This window comes from Pelophylax lessonae (assembly GCF_965119305.1).
Source record: "Pelophylax lessonae genome assembly, chromosome: 10".
In the NCBI taxonomy this organism is placed as follows: Eukaryota; Metazoa; Chordata; class Amphibia; order Anura; family Ranidae; genus Pelophylax; species Pelophylax lessonae.
Window position 1 is genome coordinate 92,584,997 of NC_138777.1, and position 24,126 is coordinate 92,609,122.

A 24,126-nucleotide genomic window follows, 5' to 3' on the forward strand; every position below is an offset into this window, starting at 1 on the left:
ATTATCCAGCTTGTCGCCCAGTCCGGCAATTGATTGTAGATTCTCATCAGAAACAAAATAAAGAGGAATAAATCATTTAAAAAGAGAAAAATAAATAAATCGCCAGGACCAGAGATCCCAGCAAGGAACCAGGTCTTTACTCCTGACTAGGCAGAAAAAAACTGGGTACCTATAGCAGAGAGTGGGAGTATACCCCCTGGAACTGCCCCATAGGCGTAGTCAAATTCTTTTCAGCCTAGTGTCCTACTCCTATAGGGGGGCAGTATAACCCACATAGTCAAGAAGATGTGCAGCTGTGTCCGTCAACGAACGAAAGAGAAAACTGAATTTTTGTAAAATCTTACTGTAAAAAATGGATTTTTGTAAAATCTTACCGTAAAATCCTTTTCTCTTAGCTCATTGACAGACGTAGTCCTCTGTGATACAGCACCTTCGGGTTATGTTACCTCCACAGGAGTAGGACTAGACAGGAAATAAAATGCTCTGGCCACACCCTAGGGGCAGTCCCAGAGGGTATATCCTCTCTCTCTCTGCCTCAGCAAATCAGTTATGTCATAAAAGCAGTCTTTAGAGAATTTAACCCAACCCAACTCAAAAAAACAGAGGGGCGGGTACTACGTCTGTCAATGAGCTAAGAGAAAAGGATTTTACGGTAAGATTTTACAAAAATCCATTTTTCTCTATCGCTCATTGACAGACGTAGTCCTCGGTGATACAGCACCTTCGGGAAGTCCCAGAGCAGTATCACAAATGAGGGGTGGGAAAATGGAAATCAAATCCAAATCTAGAAGGCCCAACCGGTGCCAACTAGAAGTTTACAATGCTCATCCTTAATGATGAGACTCAACAAAAAAAATTTTCAAACAGAAAAAAACCCTCGAGGTAGACCACCGGTCTCCTCAAATTGCGGCCTGCAAAACCTTGCGGCCAAATGAGGCATCCGCCGATGCCATCACATCAATTTTATAAAATTTTGTAAAGGTATGTACCGACGACCAGGTGGCCGCTTTACATACCTGGACCACTGACGCCTGATGGCGAAAGGCCCAGGAAGTACTGAGCGCTCGAGTGAAGTGCGCCCTAACAGGGAACGGAGGATTCCGACCCTTAATAGAATAAGCCTGTACCACCGTCTGACTGATCCATGTAGATATGGTCGCGGCAGACACAGGCAACCCCCTTCAAGGGCTATCCGTGATCACAAAAAGTGAGTTCGTCTTACGAAAACCACTTTAGGAAGGAAGGATGGATTCGGAAGAAGAACCACCTTATCCCTATGAACCACCAGATCTGGGGAACGACAGGATAATGCGGCCAGTTCTGACACCCTGCGTAGAGAAGTAATGGCCACCAAGAAGGCCACCTTCTGGGAATGTAAGCAAGGGAATCTCCCTAATATCTTCAAAGAGAAGTTTCTGAAGAACCGACCACACTAAATTAAGATACCAGGCGGTAAGGGTGCGCGCACTGGCGGAGCCAGATGTCGCACCCCCTGGATGAAATTCCGCACCAAGGAATGATTAGCCAAAGGTTTCTTGAAAGAAGATTGCTAACGCCGAAAACCTGACCCTTGATCGTGCTCAAGGATAGTTTCTGCTCAACCCCTTGTTGCAGACAGACCAAAATTCGGGTCACCGAATAGGTATGTGGGGAAAATCCAATAGATTCACACCATGCAATATAAGACTTCCATGTGCTGGAAGTCGCTTTCCTTGCTTTAACTGGAGGTAGGAATAACTGAAGCTGACACTCCCTTGTCCTTCAGTACCTGGGTCTCAATGGCCAGGCCATTAAGCCAGCGACTGTAAAGCAAGATGGAAGATCGGTCCCTGAGACCGCAAATCCTCCCTGAGAGGAAGTCTCCAAGGAGCGTCCGCGACTAGCCTCGCCAAGTCGGCGTACCAGGCTTGACGAGGTCAATCCAGAATTTCCAGAATAACTGGAATTCCCTCCACCTCTATCCTGCGAAGAAGTTCCCGCAGCAACTTGAGAGGATGGAAGGCATGCCGTAGCTGATACTGCCCCCACTGGGCGATCAGCGTTTCTGCTGCGTCCGCTAGAGGATCGTGGCGCGAGCTACAAACCTCCGCACCTTCCTGTTAGGCCAAGGTGCCAACAGATCCACATCCGGGATGTCCCAATGAAGGGACAGCTAGGGAAAAAACCTCTGAATGAAGAGGCCATATGCGATTGGATCCGAATCGGGCTGCTCTAGAGCTGCTCGATCCAGTAAATCAGACAAAATCTGATCGCTCTCAATTCCGATACCCTTATTGGTAATCTGGATACTATCGGAAGAAATGACTTCCCCTGGTTGAGCATCGGAGACTTCCTGGTCCGCTCGCTCAACCGGATCCGATTGTCCAGGGAATCGGAATTCTGATTCCATTAAAAAAGAATCTCCTTCAGGAGAATTCGGGTATGAGACTGGGTATACGGTACTGCCTCTAAGAAGGCCACCATCAGTCCCAGCCAATTGACGGACAGCAACATCCGAATCGTTGACTGAACCTTCTGGAGTTTCCCAGCAAGGAGAAACTCTCTTGCCCAGGATGTATCCAACCTTAGGCCCAGATAGTTCAGTCTCCTGGTGGGAACCAGGGATGATCTTTGGGAAAGCGAAAAAACGCTGATGTCCTGCGATGATGGGGATATAAAGATAGGCATCCTATATGTCTATGGACGCCAGGAAATCTCTTATGCAGGGAGGCCACCACTGTACGGATGGACTCTATTTCTTCCCAAGTCCAGATTTGGACGCACCTTGCCCTCTTTCCTGGGCATTGTGAATAGGTTCGAATAGAACCCCTGAAACCGTTCAATGTTAGAAGGGCAGAATCGCACCGGTGGAAGTGATCGAAACTTGATCCTGTGTCCTCCAGAAACCGGTGAAGACATCCCCCCCCCCACCCCAGAGATGGGTAGGGGCGCATCAGGCTATATTCTTCAGGCTTGGCTGAGCCGGACTCTTTGTTTACCCGACCAGCGCCCTTTGAAACCCCTCTAAAGGGGCTTTGGAGGGTTTCGCCTTATCGCCCGCCCTCGCGGAACGAACAACTCTATATGAGCAGAAAAGGAAGGTCCTCGTTAGTTACGAGGTCTTTTTATCCTAACAGTCTGTGGCAAGACAGCAGGTGGTACCGTCTATCCTATAAAGAGGAATTCCTCAAACGGATAGCACCTAGCCATGCGTTTGGAAATAACAGGGGTTCGTTTCAAAACGACCCCATTTGGGTAAAGGAAAATCCTTCGCCCTTTTGATAGGCTAACAAGTACCAAAAAGGAATCTCAGTCTCAGCTACCTCTGCCGGTGTAACCTCAAGACTAAAGGTTTCCCGGACGGACACAACTAGTGCATCCACCACTCTTGTGCTATGGCGGAGGCAGAAACGTGCTCCTCACTGCTGAGGAGATATTACCTGAGACAACAGCCCCCTAAGAGGGACCTGCAACTGCATTGACCAGTTCCGAATCCGTATCTGAAGTATCTGATAAACAATAGGGGTAGGCGGGGGTCGCTACTTGACCCCCGTCCCTGACAGGCCACCTCCACCCGGGATACCAAAGACTCCAAAATTGCCGATAATGCATTAAAACACAAGTGGGGTACTGGAGGGTCCTGCGGCCACCTTGAGGGGATCAGGTGGGGATACCTATGCGGCAGGGTCAATGATTATACAAGACACTTGCCAGCGACAAAAAATGACAAAGTAAAAAAAAAAAAACTTTTTTTTTTTTTTTTTTTGTGTCCCCCAGTCGCAACAGCGCCCCTCAGTGTTACCTGCCTTTTTGGACCCCACAGAGAGAGAGACAGACCCCAAGGCTCATCCCTGATGCACAGAAGTTTTCATCAGCTTGCTCAGTGCTTGTCTTGTTACAGACAGGAAGTCTTTGGCCCTATTTCCTGGGTAAAAGAGGCGGCTCCGCCCCTTAACACGCCTGCCGGCTCCTCCCCCTGGCTCCATGAGGTGTTTGAGTCACATCAAACATGGCCGCCCCCATGCTGGAGACACGAGGCTACACCAAAATGGCGGCCTCGTGCGATCTACCAGACAATGGCGGCGGCCTGCACAGAATAGCGGCATGTCTGCAGAAGGATCTCGGCCTCACAACCCTTCACCCTCATGGTGGTCAGCGTGGTCGGAGGTACCGGACCCTAGCGGGCCGTATGCGGACCGCTGCTTAGCTGGAGGAATGATCTGGAATGCAGTATACATGTATAGACATCGCCCTGTGGCTACTGACAGGTAGGATACCTTATACTATCACAGTAAAGTTCTAGTACTGCCACTGACTACAATCATTTACACATCTTTACAATTAGATTGTCAGCTCCCAAACCAAGCCTCCTGGCTTCTTGTACACAAAAATCACACTCAATTAGGGGGATCTGTGACATGTTGTAGGATAGAGGGGAACCCATCCTTACCATTACAGAGAGGGGCCCGCGTTCACCACAAGACCCGTCAGGGGGAACATACTACTCACCATACCGGAACCAGGAGGGCGCCAACTCCTGACAGTACCCCTCTCCACCGAGGTAGGAGGGCTGTCGACCAATACGGGCGCCGTGACTCATGGTCTTTGGCGTTTCAGCGAGACGTTTAACTCGCAGGGTCAGTCCCCGTCCAGTGGGACTATGTCGCGGCCGACCCAGCGCGGAGCTATGGCCTGCACGCGCTCGTAGGCTGAACTGGGGTGACCACTGGATCTCAACATCCAGCCCGTCGCCCAGTTCAGCTTTCTTGCTTGAAGATCTCACAGGAACACTGGAGAAAAAAAGCTGTCTTAAAAAATTCTTTTCTAAGAAAAAAATCCTGCCAGGACCGAAGATCCCAGCAAGGTATCTAGGTCCTTACTCCTGACTAGACAGAAAAAAACTGATTTGCTGAGGCAGAGAGAGAGAGGATATACCCTCTGGGACTGCCCCTAGGGTGTGGCCAGAGCATTTTATTTCCTGTCTAGTCCTACTCCTGTGGAGGCAACATAACCCGAAGGTGCTGTATCACCGAGGACTACGTCTGTCAATGAGCGATAGAGAAATACCTTTCTCTGAGTCCTCCGACAGTCGCCGCCCACTCATACAGTCTTCACCAATGGGGTATTGACTTCCTCTCCACAGGAGTAGCTAGGCATAAGACTTGTTAAAAAACAAAGCATTTACATAGACACACCCATGGGGGCTGTCCCACTGGTCCAATACCCCCCTGCAATAGCCATCCCAACTCAGTTTGGTAGCAAGCAGTTAAGTGTATAAGAACCCCAAAAGAGGGGCGGGGGCGGCGACTGTCGGAGGACTCAGAGAAAGGAATTTTACGGTAAGATTTTACAAAAATTCAGTTTTCTCTTACGTCCTCCGACAGTCGCCGCCCACTCATACAGTCTTCACCAATGGGGATGTCCCAAAGCAGTGTAGACATGAGGGGTGGGAACGCAACCATCAGAAAAGGCAACGCAGTACCCACATTGGAGAAAGGAACCTTACATGAACAGCAAGGTAACCTTCTGTGTAACAAAAAAGGCTCAACAGGAGCAACAACCCAGGAAAGCAAATAACCAAGGGGGTAAACAACTCCAACAACCAGGGACCCGCAACAAAACCAGGGTCCCCAACGGTACTGCCGCACAGAGAACCTTGCGGCCAAAGGAGGCATCAGCTGATGCCAGAACATCAATTCTGTAGAATTTAAAAAAGGTGTGCACTGACGAACAAGTCGCAGCCTTGCACACCTGGGCCATCGAGGCCTGATGCCGGAAGGCCCAGGACGCACTCACCGCTCTGGTAGAGTGCGCCTTAACAGGGAAGGGCGGTACCCGTTCCTTCAACGAATAGGCCTGTAAAATTGTCTGTCTGATCCATTTTGAAATGGTCGCCGCAGACGCAGCCATACCCTTCTGAGGTCCCTCATCCGATGGCGTGGGGTGCCTCTCATCGACGGGAAACTGCCCGCCCTCAGATGGCAGGGGTGCCGTCAGCCAAAAACGCAGGACGCCAAATAACGGATAACCGTGGATGAGGCGTCCGGGTAAGGTAGCCACCTCACAGGCTGCATCCCTGAGGACAGGGATGGGTCGTTTGCGAGGCCAGGGCGAACACATAGCCTGCTAAACGCTCGATGGCAGGCTGAGATTCCATCTGACCCTCTGTCCTGGAGAACCAGGACGACCAGTCCGACTCCCAGCTCCGCAAACGCCATCTTCATTCGAAGATCCGACTAACTAACGCTGACAAAATAAACAGCTAGTAATGCAAAGAAAAAAATGACATTTGCAGAAATTAAAAATCATAAAATAGAAGAAGGCTGAGACTGTAGCCCCAGCACAGGGAAGCCTATCTACTCCTTAACTAGGCAGAAGACAAACTGAGTTGGGATGGCTATTGCAGGGGGGTATTGGACCAGTGGGACAGCCCCCATGGGTGTGTCTATGTAAATGCTTGGTTTTTTAACAAGTCTTATGCCTAGCTACTCCTGTGGAGAGGAAGTCAATACCCCATTGGTGAAAACTGTATGAGTGGGCGGCGACTGTCAGAGGACGTAAGAGAAATTTTGTTTTATGATGAACAGAATAAATGATTGTTATACTGAATTAAGGAGAACACTACAAGTTACAGCCCTGTGTGTCTAAATGAGCTACAAGCCCCGATATCTTTAACGGCTGTCGGTTAGAAGTTCTCAATGAACTACCACGTTGCTGCGGGGCGCTGTGGAGCACTGTAGTAGCTAATTGAGTGTTGTACGGGTAAGCCAATACACTGACAGGTATGCAGGAGACCTGCATGGCATCAGTGATCTACTGATCGCTGATGCAATGCTTTCCAAGCTTCTGTTCCAAAAAATAAATCAAGCACATTTTTTCACCTGCAAATGAACTTATCCTTTAATAATGGACCTGACATATAGAGGACCAGACATGCTGACAGCTCACATCCTTAGGAAAGAGACCATAGATCTCCAAAACCAGTAGCTTAGAGTAGCTGTCAGAGACCTTGTTGCATGCACTTGAATGCTCTTAGGCATCATTGCTGTCTGGCTGGCCACTGGAAAAGCAGCGCCATTTTTAAAGCTCCTGAGCCCTGCATATTTCAACAGACTTTTAAGCTCTGTATCAATCCTGGGGAAACCTACTGCAAAGCTGAAAAACACTGCTCTGAACCGCCTGCTATTCCCTAAGGTAATAAGGCATTAACTGCACACACTCCTTTCTGTGTCCTGTGGTAGCACAAGATGCAGAAAGCAAGTCAGTTTGTAACCAGAAACCGTCTCACCACTTCTCTCTGCATTTATCTCCCACAGGCAAGTACAGTTATACGTATATATAGTTATTTTAGATATCAAACATGCAGTGCATGCAGGGTAACCAAAGCATTTAAAAAATGATGCCTTACCTCAAGACTTCCCCAGTCTTCATCATCCCATCGGTCCAAAGTGTTATCATCAACCTCATTGTCCTCTTCTTCAGGCTCATAATGAGAAGCTGAGGATAAGGCAGCAGGAGGCACCGATGCAGAAATGGCATCTAAACCAATAAATCGTATATAAAACAATGTAAAAGTTGAATTTTTGTACTTGCGTGTAAAAGCCATTTAGTGGATTACATCACTGGACACTGAGCAGGCTATAAATCATGACTACCTGGGTTATGCGCCACCTTAAGGTAAATGGACAATGGAAAAAAAAAAAAAAAAAACGATAGGAAGTCCTCCCCTACATAACCCCTCCCATACAGGAAGTACCTCAGGTTTATAGCAAGTACTGAATGCCAAAAAGAGGGATGGGACCTGTGTCCTGTGTTGTACTCAAAGAAATAGATTTTACAGATAAGAACAAAAATCCAATTTCCTTTTTCTTACATCATGGGACACAGAGCAGGCTATGAAGCATGGGTGCTGTACCTTTTGAAGAGCGAGGACCACTTAAGTGTTTTGGTAACCAGTCGTGGGCCACAATGAACTATGGGGTTTTACCGCCCCCCTAAATGGCAAATGTAAATGAGTCCCCTATAAGACTGCTTTCACAGGGATCCATTGCATTTTACTTATGCCTTCTATTACACCTTGTCGTTGTGATGCACCTTCTGAAAGTGCTCCAAGACTCCTGCATTCAGGAATTTTAGTGCACTTTCAGAAAGCACACCAAATCCGCAGGATATAATAGAAGTCTATGGCTCAGTGCAGTTAACCCTCAGGAAAGTTGCAGGTGCACTGCACTGCAGCCGCAGATCAGATGTAAAAACAGCCTAACCGTTAATATTATTAAGCGCCAATATGCCACTGCAAAAGAACAGTGTATGTGATGTTTAATAAACATCTTTTCCTCTTCCAGCTTCTGCTGGTATCGCTCTCCAGGCTGCTTAGATGGTCCCAGGCAAAGTGCATCTGGTATCACTCTGCATCACCTGTGCTATAGGGGGAGCATCTGCTTATGTGGCTCCTGCTTCCTTTTCTGCAGCCACCTTTTTTCTTTGCTGTCGGCATTGGCTCTATGCACTCTAATGCTCTGGAAGGCAGGTCAGCAACTGGTGGATCGCGATCTGCGCTTGCTGACCCACCATCCTAGAGCACGGGCAGGCACTTTGCTGGTTTGAGGCAGGGGAAAACATCAGGGGGCTCGGTGGGCCACAGGTTGAGCACCCCTGCTATAAAGCATGACTATCGGTGAGTGACTACTACGAGTGACTGAGTGCTGCTGGGTACTGTAGAGTGGCTGAGTAGTGTTGCGGAGTGACTGAGTAGTGCTGCGTAGTACGGTGAGTAACGGAGTACGGTGAGTAACGAAATATGGTAACGGAGTACTGCTGAGTGCTGCAGAGTGACTGGGTGCTGTGGAGTACCTGAGTAAGGGAAGAATACCTGAGCATTGGGAGTATCTGAGTGGAGTAACTGTGTAGTGTTGAATAGTAATGAGTAACTGTGTGCTGAGAAATTAAAGTCAGGAAGCTAGTAAACAGTTAATAGAACAGAGTTAAATTCCCAATCCCCATTAGATTAGTAGGTACGATGCTCGGCGGGTTTGGAGATGCAACTCTGTGTACATCTTGTGGCGAATACAGCTGCACAAAATGTAAGCACGCTGCTTCCCTGGAAGCTCAGTTCCTGAATCAAGGGAAGCAACTGGCAACACTGAGAAGAATCTCCATTCTTAAGGAGAACTGGGAACGTACCCAGCAGGTGCCAGCACAGAGGTAGGTGGAGATACAAGGGTGCAGGCATCAGAGCAGAGTAGTTGGGTGACAGGAAGGGTAGAGAGGAAAGAGCCAAGGAGGCCGGCCCTGGGCTGGAACATCCCAATAAATACACCCTGTTGCATGATGTTGGGGAAACCAGTCAGGGACCAGCATTGCTGGAGCAGAGCGATGCCCCTAGCTGCCAGGGCAAGAACTCCTCCAGTGAGGGCAGAAATTAGGCTAAGGGTAAGGAAAGACAGGTTCTGGTGGTAGGGGACTCAATTATTAGAAGGACAGAGAGGGCAATGAGTCAAAAAGACAGTAAGCACCGAACGGTTTGTTGTTAACTGGGCGCTCGGGTTCGGCACATCCCGGATCTGGTGGACAGATTATTGGGTGGAAAGGTAGGGGTGACCAGCGCTATGGAGTAAAGACCTTAGACAATGGTGAAGGTGTAAGCTGCCAACAACCAAACCCACAAGGGGTTAAAGTGTGAAATATGTATGGAAGGAGGTTGTAACGGCGCTACCTTAAAGTGAATAAGTGCTTATTGTATGTGCCAACTTAAAACAAAGTGCCAATAAAAAATGTGTCATAAAAAACCATTTAGTTTAAAATAAAGTGCACTAGTGATTTGTGGTGTGACCAAGTTAGCTGGTTAATAAACTGGGCCCATAAGGTGCAACTCAGTAAAGTGCAAGTGCTGTGCTGCATATACTAAACGAGTAAGAAATAATGGGTTCCCAATGTGCATTTATTTTGTGATGACAGTTGATAATAACAGAAAATAAGTTAAATTCATAAATAAAGTAGTGATTTAAAATGCATAAAACAGTGAACATAAATTCATCCGTGCTGTGCGTGGAGTTTGTATTACCACTTAAGTAAAAAAGTGCCAAAATGAATGAGAGAAAGTAATGAATAAAAAATGGGGTTGCAATTCTGTTGTACATCCACTAGATGTCGCCCCTAAGTATACGACCTGTGCTTGAGGAAAAAGATGGTCGGTTTCTTCCGGGGTTCTCCAGTGAGCCAAACCAGGCTTTTAGTACGTTTGAGGCTGTCTAGGATCAGCGGTCGCTCCAGCAGACGTCACATGACGAAACGCGTAGGGCGGAGTCGCAACGTCAATACGTCACTTCCGGTTTCGGAGCCTGGGCCGTGGAACGCGGAAGCTTCCCGGCCATCACCGCTGATCCTAGACAGCCTCAAATGTACTAAAAGCTTGGTTTGGCTCACTGGAGAACCCCGGAAGAAACCGACCATCTTTTTCCTCAAGCACAGGTCGTATACTTAGGGGCGACATCTAGTGGATGTACAACAGAATTGCAACCCCATTTTTTATTCATTACTTTCTCTCATTCATTTTGGCACTTTTTTACTTAAGTGGTAATACAAACTCCACGCACAGCACGGATGAATTTATGTTCACTGTTTTATGCATTTTAAATCACTACTTTATTTATGAATTTAACTTATTTTCTGTTATTATCAACTGTCATCACAAAATAAATGCACATTGGGAACCCATTATTTCTTACTCGTTTAGTATATGCAGCACAGCACTTGCACTTTACTGAGTTGCACCTTATGGGCCCAGTTTATTAACCAGCTAACTTGGTCACACCACAAATCACTAGTGCACTTTATTTTAAACTAAATGGTTTTTTATGACACATTTTTTATTGGCACTTTGTTTTAAGTTGGCACATACAATAAGCACTTATTCACTTTAAGGTAGCGCCGTTACAACCTCCTTCCATACATATTTCACAGATTATTGGGTGGGGCTGGGGAGGACCCGGCTGTCATGGTACACATGAAAACGTTAGAGGAAGGTGGAGAGTCCTAAAAAATATTTCAGAGACTTAAGCCCCAAATTGAGTAGGACCTCCAAGGTAGTATTCTCAGAAAAAAAACTACCTGTACCTCGAGCCATGCCAGAGAGGCAGCAGGAGATTATGAAAGTTAACAAGGGGCTGAGGAGCTGATGTAGTAAGAAGAGGTTCGGGTTCCTGGAGAACTGGGTTGACTTCTTAGTCGGCTACAAGCTCTTTAGTAGGGATGGACTGCACCTAAATGGGGAGGGTGCAGCCGTACTGGGTGAGAAGATGGGCAAAAAGTTAGAGGTGCTTTTAAACTAGATGGGGGGTCCAGATGTAGAATTAGCCAGCAGGGAGCAAGGTTCAGCGGGCATTATTGGGGGCATTAGCGGTAGGGTGACCAGAAATCCAAAACCCAAGGTAGGTAGGCTGACAAATCGAAAGTATAGCCTTATAGCATCTAACGAGGATACAGTATGCAACCGGACAAAGTTACAAGGTTTGTATACCAATGCTAGAAGTCTGGCCAACGAGATGGAAGTTGTAAGTGTATGAGGAGGATTTTGATTTTGTGGGAATCTCTGAGACTTGGTTTGACAGCTCTAATGGATGGCTGGCAACCATTCAGGGGTGTTCCCTTTATCGCAGAGATAGAGAAGGTAAAAAAGGAGGAGGGGTATGCCTGTATATCAAGAACAATCTGCAAGTGAACATGAGGGACTATATAACTAAACAGAGCTAGGGAGGAGGTGGAATCCCTATGGGTAGAGCTTCAAAGGGAGGGTAATATGGGGATAGTAATACTGGGTGTAGGCTATAGGCTCCCCAATCAGAGGAAAGAGGGGGAGGACCTCCTATCACAGCTTGGAATGGCAGCAAGGATGTGAGAGGTCGTTAACATGTGAGACTTCAAAAATCCGGATATAGACTTGGCAGAAGGAACCGCGTATTCATCTAAGGCTCGCTATTCCTAAACGTTTTGCAGGACAATTTCATGAGTCAGATGAACGCACCAACGAGAAACAATGCGTTACTAGACCTACTGATTACGAATAATACAGACCTGATTGCGGATGTAGAAATAAGGGGCAACTTAGGAAACCGTGACCATAGGTCAATTAGTTTCAGTATAAACCTATTTCTATTTATAAATTCAGTATAAATAGAAATAGGAAACACAAGAACACTGAATTTCAAAAGAGCCAACTTCCATAAACTGTGCTCTATGCTAGATGATATTAAATGGGATAAAATCCTAGGAATAAAAAAAAACGAGGAAAAAATGGGAGGGCTTTAGGAACATACTAATTGAAGGTATTGGCTAGTGCATTCCAAAAAGGTTATAAGAGCTTAAAAAAAAAACCTGGGTGGCTAAACTCCAATGTAAAAATGCATAAAAAAAACTAAAGAAAAGGCCTTCAAAAAAATACAACTCTGATGGGTCATTGGCAGCATTCCAAAATTACAAAGAATGCCATAAGAAACGTAAATCAGGGAGGCTAAAATATTACAGGAAAGGCACATAGCGGAAGAGGAGTAAAAAAAAAAGCCCCAAGAAATTCTTTAAGTATATAAAGAGTAAGAAAGGGAGGCCAGAAAACATTGGCTCCATAAAGGATGACGAAGGGAATCTGGCTACAAAGGACAGAGAGAAGGCGAAGGTGCTAAATAAATTCTTCTCCTTAATCTTCACAAAAGAATTAGGGAGATACATTAACCCAGCTTGTAATGGTAAAGTTAATAACATGTCACAGGAAGCACCCACATGGTTAACAGAAGACAGACTCAGAACTAGACTTGAAAAACGCAACATAAAATAAGTCACCGGGACCAGATGGCTTACACCAGAGGGTCCTTAAAGAACTCAGGTGATAGTAGACTATCCATAAAAATTAGGAACAATGGTATGGCTAGAAGGATGGAATGGTACCAGCTGATTGGAAAAAAGCCAACGTGGTACCAATATATTAAAAAAGGCCAAGATATATCCCTGGGAACTACGGTTAGCCTAACATCAATAGTCTGTAAGATATTGGAGGGGATGATAAGGAATTATATATATATATATATATATATATATATATATATATATATATATATATATATATATATATATATATATATATATATATATATATATATATATATATATATATATATATAAGACTTTAGTAATGAAAACGGTATCATTAGTAGAAATCAGCATGAATTAAAAGAAAAAAAAAAAACACTCTTGCCAGACCAATCTATTAACCTTCTATGAAGCAGTGAGCTGCCATCTAGATAAAGGAAGGCCTGTGGAAGTGGTGTATCTGGATTTTGCAAAGGCATTTGATACAGTTCCCCACAAACGCTTACTGTACAAACTAAGGTACGTAGTTATGGACCATAGAGGGAGTACCTGGATAAAAAGCTGGCTGCAGGGGCGAGTCCAAAGGGTGGTGATAAATGGGGAGTACTTTGAATGGTCTGGTGTGGAAAGTGGGGTCCCCCAAGGAAAATAGGATAACAAAGGAGTGGCTACAGGACAACTCTGAGAATTTCCTTGATTGGCCCAGCCAGAGCCTAGACTTGAACCCGATTGAACATCTGTGTAGAGATCTGAAAATGGCTGTGCATCGACGCTCCACATCCAGCCTGATGGAGCTTGAGAGGTCCTGCTAAGAAGAATAGGAGAAACTGCCGAAAAATAGGTGTGCCAGGCTTGTAGCATCATACTCAAAAAGACTTGAGGCTGTAATTGGTGCCAAAGGTGCTTCAACAAGGTATTGAGCAAAGGCTGCGAATACTTATGTACATGTGATTTTCTTGTAATACATTTGCAAAGATTTAAAAACAAACTTCTTTCACTATGTCATTATGGGGTATGGTTTGTAGCATTTACAGTGCCTTGCGAAAGTATTCGGCCCCCTTGAACTTTTCGACCTTTTGCCACATTTCAGGCTTCAAACATAAAGATATAAAACTGTAATTTTTTGTGAAGAATCAACAACAAGTGGGACACAATCATGAAGTGGAACGAAATTTATTGGATATTTCAAACTTTGTTAACAAATAAACTGAAAAATTGGGCGTGCAAAATTATTCTGCCCCTTTATTTTCAGTGCAGCAAACTCTCTCCAGAAGTTCAGTGAGGATCTCTGAATGATCCAATGTTGACCTAAATGACTAATGATGATATATAGAATCCACCTGTGTGTAATCAAGTCTCTGCATAAATGCACCTGCACTGTCAGTCTCAGAGGTCCGTTTAAAGCGCAGAGAGCATCATGAAGAACAAGGAACACACCAGGCAGGTCCGAGATACTGTTGTGGAGAAGTTTAAAGCCGGATCTAGATACTAAAAGATATCCCAAGCTTTAAACACCCCAAGGAGCACTGTGCAAGCGATAATATTGAAATGGGAGTATCAGACCACTGCAAATCTACGAAGACCTGGCCGTCCCTCTAAACCTTCAGCTCATACAAGGAGAAGACTGATCAGAGATGCAGCCAAGAGGCCCATGATCACTCTGGATGAACTGTATAGATCTACAGCTGAGGTGGGAGAGACTCTGTCCATAGGACAACAATCAGTCGTATACTGCACAAATCTGGCCTTTATTGAAGAGTGGCAAGTAGAAAGCCATTTCTTAAAGATTTCCATAAAAAATGTTGTTTAAAGTTTGCCACAAGCCACCTGGGAGACACACCAAACATGTGGAAGAAGGTGCTCTGGTCAGATCAAACCAAAATTGAACTTTTTGGCAACAATGCAAAACGTTATGTTTGGCGTAAAAGCAACACAGCTCATCACCCTGAACACACCATCCCCACTGTCAAACATGGTGGTTGCAGCATCATGGTTTGGGCCTGCTTTTCTTCAGCAGGGACAGGGAAATGGTTAAAATTGATGGAAAGATGGATGGAGCCAAATACAGGACCATTCTGGAAGAAAACCTGATGGAGTCTGCAAAAGACCTGAGACAGGGAAGGAGATTTGTCTTCCAACAAGACAATGATCCAAAACATAAAGCAAAATCTACAATGGAATGGTTCACAAATAAACATATCCAGGTGTTAGAATGGCCAAGTCAAAGTCCAGACCTGAATCCAATCGAGAATCTATGGAAAGAACTGAAAACTGCTGTTCACAAACGCTCTCCATCCAACCTCACTGAGCTCGAGCGGTTTTGCAAGGAGGAATGGGCAAAAATTTCAGTCTCTCGATGTGCAAAACTGATAGAGACATACCTCAAGCGACTTACAGCTGTAATCGCAGCAAAAGGTGGCACTACAAAGTATTAACTTAAGGGGGCTAAATCATTTTGCACGCCCAATTTTTCACTTGTTGATTCTTCACAAAAAAATACAGTTTTATATATCTTTATGTTTGAAGCCTGAAAATGTGGCAAAAGGTCGAAAAGTTCAAGGGGGCCGAATACTTTCGCAAGGCACTGTAGGGGAAAAGGGGTTTGTGCCTGCCCCGCAAGCCCACTCATCTGGGAGGATACACTTGCACCAAATACAGCAATGAATAGATAAACCGCCTGGGGGACCCCGTGGAGTATTCACATGCCCTAGAGAAAAAAAAAAAAAAAAAAGTTGCCTGCTCTGTGCCCCCTAGCTGTCTGACCACAGCCAAAGTCGCCAAAGAAAAGCCTGGGAGGACGCTGGCCTTAATCCTTTAGTAAGATAGCCGCTGGACTCCGCCCTATGACAAATTTCCACTTCCACACACATGCCCAAGCACCTGCCATAACTGCGGCCGTAGAAACACTTACTCGCAGAAAGACCACCACATCAGGAAGCCACACAGCCCTTTATTTTTTCAGCTCCTGGTTATCTAAGCCACAGTAGCTGTACAGGGGAACAGACCTGACCACCAATGCCCCTAGAGCAGAAAGCTTGGGAAGACATTTAAGACAGCATAACCTGTGTTCCCCCTAAAGAGCCCTGACACTGCAGGGACACTCACCATGTCTCGCTGCAGGATCCTATCCATAGACGAGATTCAAACCTTCGCCCATCACCTCGGGCTATGTCACACATGACCTTCAGGGACTCTATTCCCCTATCCTTTGGGGTCCAATTACCAGGACCTGTACAGCAGCCTACTGGAAACACCTTGGTCAGTAAAAACCACACAGGGTTTCATATACGCAGCATCCATCACAGAAACAGCATTACAGGCAATCCCCACAGAAACATCCATATATATAGTAGCAGGGCCCAGGTAGGTATCCATCTCAGTGTCCCAGCCATAGGAATGGATCCAGATGACACATCTCCAGATCCCTGCTGAAATCACTTGAGAATCTGATAACACCACAGAGAGTTGTACTTCGGTGACCATCGACTTTAAGACACTGGTGAAAAAACTGAGGTGCTTCCTGTATGAGATGGGTTTTTTTAGGTGAGGACTTCCAGTCTGTTTTTTTTCTGCCAGTGTCCATTTAACCAAAAGGTGGCGCATAAACAAGGTAGTTATGAATGAATTAATTATAGTCTGCAGTGTGTCCCGTGAGGTACTCCAAGAAATAGATTTCATTTTTACATTGTGTTACTTATGTTATAGATTACACGAAAAAGAAAGTTCTTCAGTCCTGTTATTGTAGCTCAAACATCAACTAAAAAGGTAATCTGTTAAAGTTTTCTGTATATAAAAGTAAAGGAAATTTCCTAAAATACAATGCAGTATCTGCCATGTGGGGGGTGTAGAGTGCTTTTACAAAGTAGTTTACATACAGCCTGTGTACCTGCACTGTATTCTTCAGTGCCTGGCTGTGCTTGTTCTGCTTTGACATCATACAGGACGGTAAGAAATTCTTATTCTTCCACCTCATCTCATACAGAGGCTGCTGAAATCACAGTATGTGAAAGTGGCTCTCCTAACACAGGAACAGTCAATGCATGCCCGCACTAGCTGGTAAAAGCGGTGGTAACAAGGGTGTTGCATACCCTATGTAGTAAAGGTGCAGTAAAAATACTTTATAAAATATGCTACATTGCTGACAAGGTATTATAAAAAGGAAAAGTGTGTTTTGATGTGACCAGCGTCTACTAATCACAGCCGACATAAATCAGCAAAGTAAACCTTTTTATTATAAGTTTTTAGTGATATTTAAAAAGGGAAACTTTATTGTGAATGATCTAATAAACCAACGCACCAAAAACCACTTCTGCACAAGATATTGTAAGTGCAGTGCACTGCAACAGTAGTGCATTACTGTAGGTTGCAGTGCTATTCATAATGAATGGCATCTAAGAGCGTAAACCCTTTATGCTGGTAGTCAACATCAAAAGTGGATGCGAGGAGATAGACTTAATTAATTTATCTGTCAGTCACAGGGTATTGTTTGAACTTGATGACTGAACCCTGGCAGCTCTATGACAAAGTAAATATTTTATTCAGGGCACAAATTGTCTGTTTATTCAATAGATGCCAAATACATTGTCATAGTAAAGGAGTGTCATCTTCCCTAAATATGCTGTAACAGAGAAATAGCCACTCTGTGTGCAAAGACTGGAAAGTGTGTGTGCCTTGCAGTTGCATGGGACACTCACCTGGCTTGCTGGCTTCAGCTGGTGCTGTAGCTGGAGATACTGATGGCCCTGGTGCTGCTGCCTGTGCAGGAGCCACATCCTGTCCTCCTGCTGCACTGGTCCGGATAAATTTGGAGGTCAAGGAGGAAACTCCCGTGACAGCCCAGCCAGCCCAGCCGCCTACAACACCTGGGCTCGTAGATGCTGCATGTACATCTTTTTCTGTGAAAAGAGCCAGATACATATAAAATGCAACATCCGCTTAGAGGGGAAAACATATAAAATTGCTAAAGGGAAAGCAAATTACACCAAACCCATCTTTCGCTTACCAAGCTCTGCTATCTGTGCTGGATCCTCCGACAAAGTCTCCAGTTTCTCCAAAAAGCTGCGTATTGCTTTAAAGGCCTGGAAGATGAATAAAGAAATGTGACATGAAGAAACAGAATGATATTCCTCTTCATCAGTGCTTTGTCAGTGGGGGAAAAAAAAAAAAAAACACACACAATTTCTTGCATTTCTCTCACCTGATCTCTGACACTCTTTTCCGGATCCATTGTGACACCACAAAGCCCTGGTAGGATCTTACCAGCACAGTCATTCATTGAGTAAAAGTTGTGTGTAGCAGCAAAACCAAGAACACCAGCAGCACGCGATGGGGAAAAGGGATCCTTTGTAGCTCTACTGAATGCCGATATCAGAACCCTCTGCCGCGTCTGAGAGAAAAATGTGACCTTAGTATGTCATTTGTTTAATTGTATAAAGAGTCTCTAATGCATTGCAGGCTGTATTTTAAAGATATTCCATCTTCTTTCTTATAGTCAGCAGGTTTACACTGGTCTCATTCCAATACTTCGCTATTAAAGTCTCGTAATCTTTAGTAAGAAAACCTGGCAGCCATTTTAAGCTTTTTGCAGATAGGAGGCTTTTCAGACTAATAAATAAATTGGTAATAGCTGGATTCTTGTGATACCTGTCTTAAGTAAATGCTTTATTTTAAAAAGACTGCTAGATTTCCTTTAGGCTGCCCATACATACACCAGAAGATTCAGCTGACTGAAGTGACTGGTGGCTGTACATACTGTACTTATGTTGGGCTTTATTTTGATTATAACGTTTTTCACACAAAAGATTCACACAATTTTCACTTAGAATCCACACATTTATGCAGTGTAAATATGTTAAACTTGGGTGAAAGTTGTGTGAATTTACAAATAAACTCCATTTTGTTGGCAGTAATAATTTGATCTAGAAATCCATGAACAAAACCTTAAAATGTATAATATCAGAAATAAAGGAAATTAAAATACACACAGTAGCATAGTAAAACTTTTACTTACAGCAGGATTGAGGTAGGAAGCAATCTTGCCTAAACACACAGTTGTGTTGCACCGGATTGGCCCCTGATCATCCCGTGCCTGAAGTCGAGCAAAATGCTTCATCAACTCCACATTTAAATTGTTTTCATTTAATTTGGGAGCCAGAAGCAACATGGACTAAATAAAAGGGAAAGAAAAAGGGATCAGCTTTAATGGATAATGTTACGTTACAACACCGCAAGATATACAAGACTGCTAAAATCAAAAACAGACGTTGCAGTCAGATGCAACTAGGCAACTAAATGTCTCACTTTAAAAGCCATAACACAACACTAAATTGTACAGCTCTAGTAATTGCATTTCATTATTTTTCAGTTTAGTGTGGAACAACACACAAAAGATGATTAGTTGCTATAGGCTAAAAGTGACCTAAAAGTAAATCTATGCTCACGTATAGGCCCGTAAACTGGAGAAGCCATGCACAAATGATACCTGCACACAGGGCTGCATACATTCAAAGCTCCCTGTGAACCTCACTCCCTCTACTGAAACCCGAACTGCTGGAAAAGGTAATGCTAGTTTCAATAGAAAGGTGTCAGAACACAGTATTTTGCAGTCTGTTGCGTATGTAGCTGCCTTTTCACAAACAGGGCCGGGTGCCCATGCTGGCCCGTGTCCACAGTGAAAAGCACCTATATTGGGAAAGTGCACTTTATACCTAGACCACAAAGCAAAGGCAGAAGGTTGCCTGGTTCGATGAATTCAAGAATGATCTGAGGAACAGAACGAGTTTTCAGTGTTGACTTGGCCTACAAATTCTCTATATCTCGATCCAACAGTGCATCTTTGGGATGTGCTGGATAAAAACCAATCCATGGAGGCCCCACCTCGGAACTTACATAGCTTGAAGGATCTGCTACTGACAGCTTGATGCCAGATACCACAACATGACTTCAGAGGTCTAGTGGAGTCAATGCCTTGAGGGGTTATGGTGGATGTTAATAATGTAACTGATGGGGGGGGCGTGTCCGACTTCCGGGATGTGAGGAGCGTTTCTAGACAGCTCCGATGCCACTGATTAATCCGCTCAGTAATCCTGCACCATCCGCCGCTATACTTACCTGGATCGGGCTCGCTTCTACTCTTGGAACCTCCTGGACCGGCGCGGACATGGTAAAATACGGGGGGGATGTGCCCCCGTCCCCGGCAGGCCGCGGAGCGGATCACCAGGAGCAGGCCCAAGATGGCGACCACCCGCGGTCTCCGGGCCTGGAGGCCTCTAACAGCCCGCTCCTGCCGTGTTTGGAGGATGGGGGTGACTGGCCGGCACTGCAACCTTCGCATAACCCCCCGGGAGGGGCGGGTGACAAGCTACCCAGGCGGTCGGTGGAGCCCACGTTGCTCCAGATAATGGACGCCATTAAAGGGTGCCAGGCCTCCCTGACGTCTCACATAGACGCCTTGTGCGTGGACTTTTCTCTCCTTAAGGAAGATGTCAGTAAAATCAGGCAACGGGTCACAACAGCGGATCAGCGCTGTGGAGGATGATGTCTTCCCCCTCCCTGCTGCCATTCGGGATCTACAACAGGAGCAGAGGGCGCAGGCCGCAAAGTTGGGTGACATGGAGGACCGCCTGCGCCGTAACAACCTCCGCTTTCTGGGCTTTCCTGAAGGGGCTGAGGGAGGACAGGCCGGGGACTTCCTTATGGACTGGCTGCGCAAGTCCCTGGGTCCTGACACTTTTTCCCCAGTTTTTGCAATCGAAAGGGCGCATCGGGTCCCCTCCAGGGCTCCTGTCCCCGGGGCTAGGCCCCGACCGTTGCTGGCACGCATCCTGCACTTCAGGGATAGACGCGGCCCTGCGTAGAGCCAGGGAACTTCCTGATCTCAGCTTTAATAATAACATCATAACCATATTCTCTGACTTCTCTGCTTCTACGCAAAAACAACGAGCTGCCTTTATGGGGGTGAAGAAAAGGCTCCGGGACCGTCACCTCCCGTACAGTATGCTTTACCCTGCGAAACTCAGAGTGGTGCATAAAGGCAAAGTGCACTTTTTCCTGGATCCTGCTGATGCTGACCAATGGCTAGACTCGCTGGGCAGAGCCTGATACCTTGCTGATTGTCATGATACACCTGCAGTGCTGTGCTTCCTCCCCTGCTGAGAGGCTTTGCTGGTCCGGGAGACCCCTTGCTCAGGTTTCTATTTCAAGTCCTGTTATTTTTTGGTCGCTGCCAAGCACCGATTTTTGTTTTCCCTTTCTGCTGATGGGACCGGCGGACTCCTGTGTTTGAGGCCTCTATACTCCTGCACTTTGGATGCTACATACTCGTGGACTTTGTTGTGGCCCCGGAGGTCCACATGATTAATGAGTATTTGTGTACTTTCCCTACAGTTCTACCTTTGGTTCGGTTTAGGGAATAGGTTTGTGACAGTTGGTGTCATGAACAGGGTGGGGGAGGGGGCTTTTTGTTCTTTTTTGGGGACGGTTACCCGACCTATGCACTTTTATGTATTACCAGTATGCTTTTTTTTTCTGCCTGGCTGATTCCATGGTAGCCTTTATGGCAAGCTCCTACTTTGGTCCCCGCGGGGGCGCTACCTTCCCTGGCGGGGGTTGTCATTGTCTCTTCTGCTCAGATAGCTGAGGAGATGTTGACACTCCTGTCCTGGAATGTCAGGGGCTTGAATGATCGTGTTAAGAGGGCTTTGGTATTCAACTACATTCAGAAATACAAACCGCATATTATTTTTTTGCAAGAGACTCATCTGACTGGCTCCAGGACTATGGCTCTCAAACGGGCCTTTGCGGCGTATACCTTTCATGCCACATTTTCTACCCACGCTCGGGGAGTATCTATTCTTGTTGCTCGCTCCTTGGGTTGCTCGGTTAAACAAGTGATCACTGATGTGTATGGTCGATATGTAATCTTACTTTTATTTATTAATGGTGTGGTATATACCTTCGTATCTGTCTATGTACCCCCTCCGTTTACCCTGGTTTTTTGGGACACCTTGATGTCCCAGCTCCTCCAGGTGGCGGAGGGTCCAGTGATAGTGGCCGGGGACTTTAATTCTGTATTGTCTCCTAGTTTAGACAGGTGTCCTGGAGAGGACGGTCCTTCTTCGTCGTTAGCAGCCTCTTTAGCCAGGTATAACCTGGTGGATTGCTGGCGCTGGAAGAATCCACATGGAAAAGAATACTCCTGTTACTCAGTCACTCATAAAACTTTGTCTAGGATTGATATGTGTTTGCTGTCTCCGGATTTGCTCCCCAGACTGGTGGCTGTCTCGTATCTGCCCAGGGCTATCTCGGACCATTCTCCTGTGTTACTGCGATTTGGCCTCTCTGCGACACGTGGCCTCCAAACATGGCGGCTCAGCCCCCTGTGGTTAACGGAGGAGGTCTTTTTCAATGCCACGGCTAAGGAGATTGCCCACTTCTGGCGGGTTAATCCGGAGACGGCTGCTGGGGCTATTGTTTGGGACGCCTTCAAGGCTTCCATGAGGGGTACGGTTGCAGGGGTTATACACCAGTTGAGGGAAGATAGGGCCTGGCGGGTAGAGTCCCTGCAAGCAGAAGTGACGGCTGCTGAACTGGAATATGTTAGGAACCCTTCCTCCTCCAATTACTCCCTTTGGAGAGACAGTGCGAGACAACTAGACTTAGTACTCCTTGAAAAAACTCAGAAAAAACTGCTTTATCAAAAACAACGTATATTTGAATACGGGGATAAAAATAGTAAAATTTTGGCTTATCTTGCTCGCTCTGAACACCCTGTTACGGCCATATCAGCTGTGTATGATGCGGACTCTTGCTTGTGCACCTCTAGGGAGGATATCACGGCAGCTTTCGTCTCCTTCGTCTCTCTTCGTCCTTGTATGCCTCTCAGGTTTCTTATACCACGGCGGAGCTGGATGAATATTTGCTGCAAGTACAACTACCCGAATTGGAAGCGGAGGATAGGTTGGCATTGGATGCCCCGATCTCTGCCGATGAGATAGGGGCCGCGGTTGCCTCTTTTGCTGCCAATAAAACTCCGGGACTTGATGGTTTTCCGATTGAGTGGTACCGCGCTTATTCAGAACTCCTCACTCCGCGCCTGTTGAACATGTATAGAGAAGCTTTTGAAGCTGGGGAACTCCCTCCCTCTCTGCGGAAGGCCCTTATTGTCTTGATCCCAAAGCCGGGCAAGGATCCCACACACTGTGAGTCATATCGTCCTATTTCTCTAATTAATGTGGACGTTAAGGTTCTGGCCAAGGTGCTGTCCCGTAGAGTGAACTCGGTTATTTCTAAACTTATCCACCCGGATCAAACCGGCTTCATTCCCGGGCGCTCTACAGCGATAAATTTGCGCAGACTCTTCACGAATCTTCAGCTGCCTTCGGAGGCCGTGGACACTAGGGTGGTGGTGTCCTTAGATACTCATAAGGCGTTTGACTCAGTGGAATGGCCTTACCTGTTTGCGGTCCTTGCTCGGCTGGGCTTTGGACCTAAGATTATAGGCTGGGTTAAGCTGCTCTATAACTCCCCGATGGCGCGGATTCGGGTTAACAATATTGTTACTAAACCGTTTTCGGTGAGCCGTGGCACTAGGCAGGGGTGCCCTTTGTCGCCCCTGCTGTTTGCCATGGCCATCGAACCCTTGGCGGCCCTATTGAGGGGGGATGGGCGGATTAAAGGTTGTAGGATAGGAGATCTAGTTGAAAAAACTTCCCTTTATGCTGACGATATGCTTCTCTATCTGCCAGACTGTACTGACTCTCTGACAGTTGCGTTGCAGGTGATAAACGACTTTGGCCGATATTCCGGGTTCAGGGTCAACTGGACCAAATCAGTGATTTTTCCGTTTGACCCTGCCATGGCCCCCACGATGCGCACTCCGCACCCGCTCAAGGTGGTCTCCTCATTTAAATACCTGGGGGTGACGGTTCAACAGCCGGTCAGCTCTTATATTGACAATAATATTACTCCGCTGATTCAGAGACTTAAGTTGACACTGTCCACTTGGATCAAATTACCCCTGAACTTAATGGGAAGAGACAATATTTTTAAAATGGTATACTTACCCCGCTTTCTGTATTTATTCTGGCAGGCCCCGGTGTATCTCCCCAGGTCTCTTTTTAAGGCTATAGAGTCTCTCCTACTGTTGTTTATCTGGGGTGGGAAGCCGGCGAGGAGATCACTCCGGACTCTGCAGCTCCCTGCTACTGCTGGTGGGCTGGCGGTTCCTGACCTTCAGGCGTATTATTTGGCGGCCCAACTGACCCATGTACATGCTTGGTTCTTCCT

General features: G+C 46.1%; 1 protein-coding gene across 2 annotated transcripts in view; it reads right to left on the minus strand.

The window, feature by feature from the left end:
• SCYL1 (SCY1 like pseudokinase 1) overlaps positions 1–24,126 on the minus strand; it is a 73,899-nt gene that overhangs the window by 12,758 nt on the left and 37,015 nt on the right. For both annotated transcript variants that reach the window (XM_082270321.1, XM_082270320.1), the window contains exons 10-14: positions 18,851–19,006; positions 18,038–18,226; positions 17,843–17,918; positions 17,535–17,735; positions 7,388–7,518 (exon numbers count right to left, since the gene is read on the minus strand). In XM_082270321.1, the coding sequence (XP_082126447.1) occupies positions 7,388–7,518; positions 17,535–17,735; positions 17,843–17,918; positions 18,038–18,226; positions 18,851–19,006 (753 nt within the window). The remainder of the gene's footprint in view (positions 1–7,387; positions 7,519–17,534; positions 17,736–17,842; positions 17,919–18,037; positions 18,227–18,850; positions 19,007–24,126) is intronic.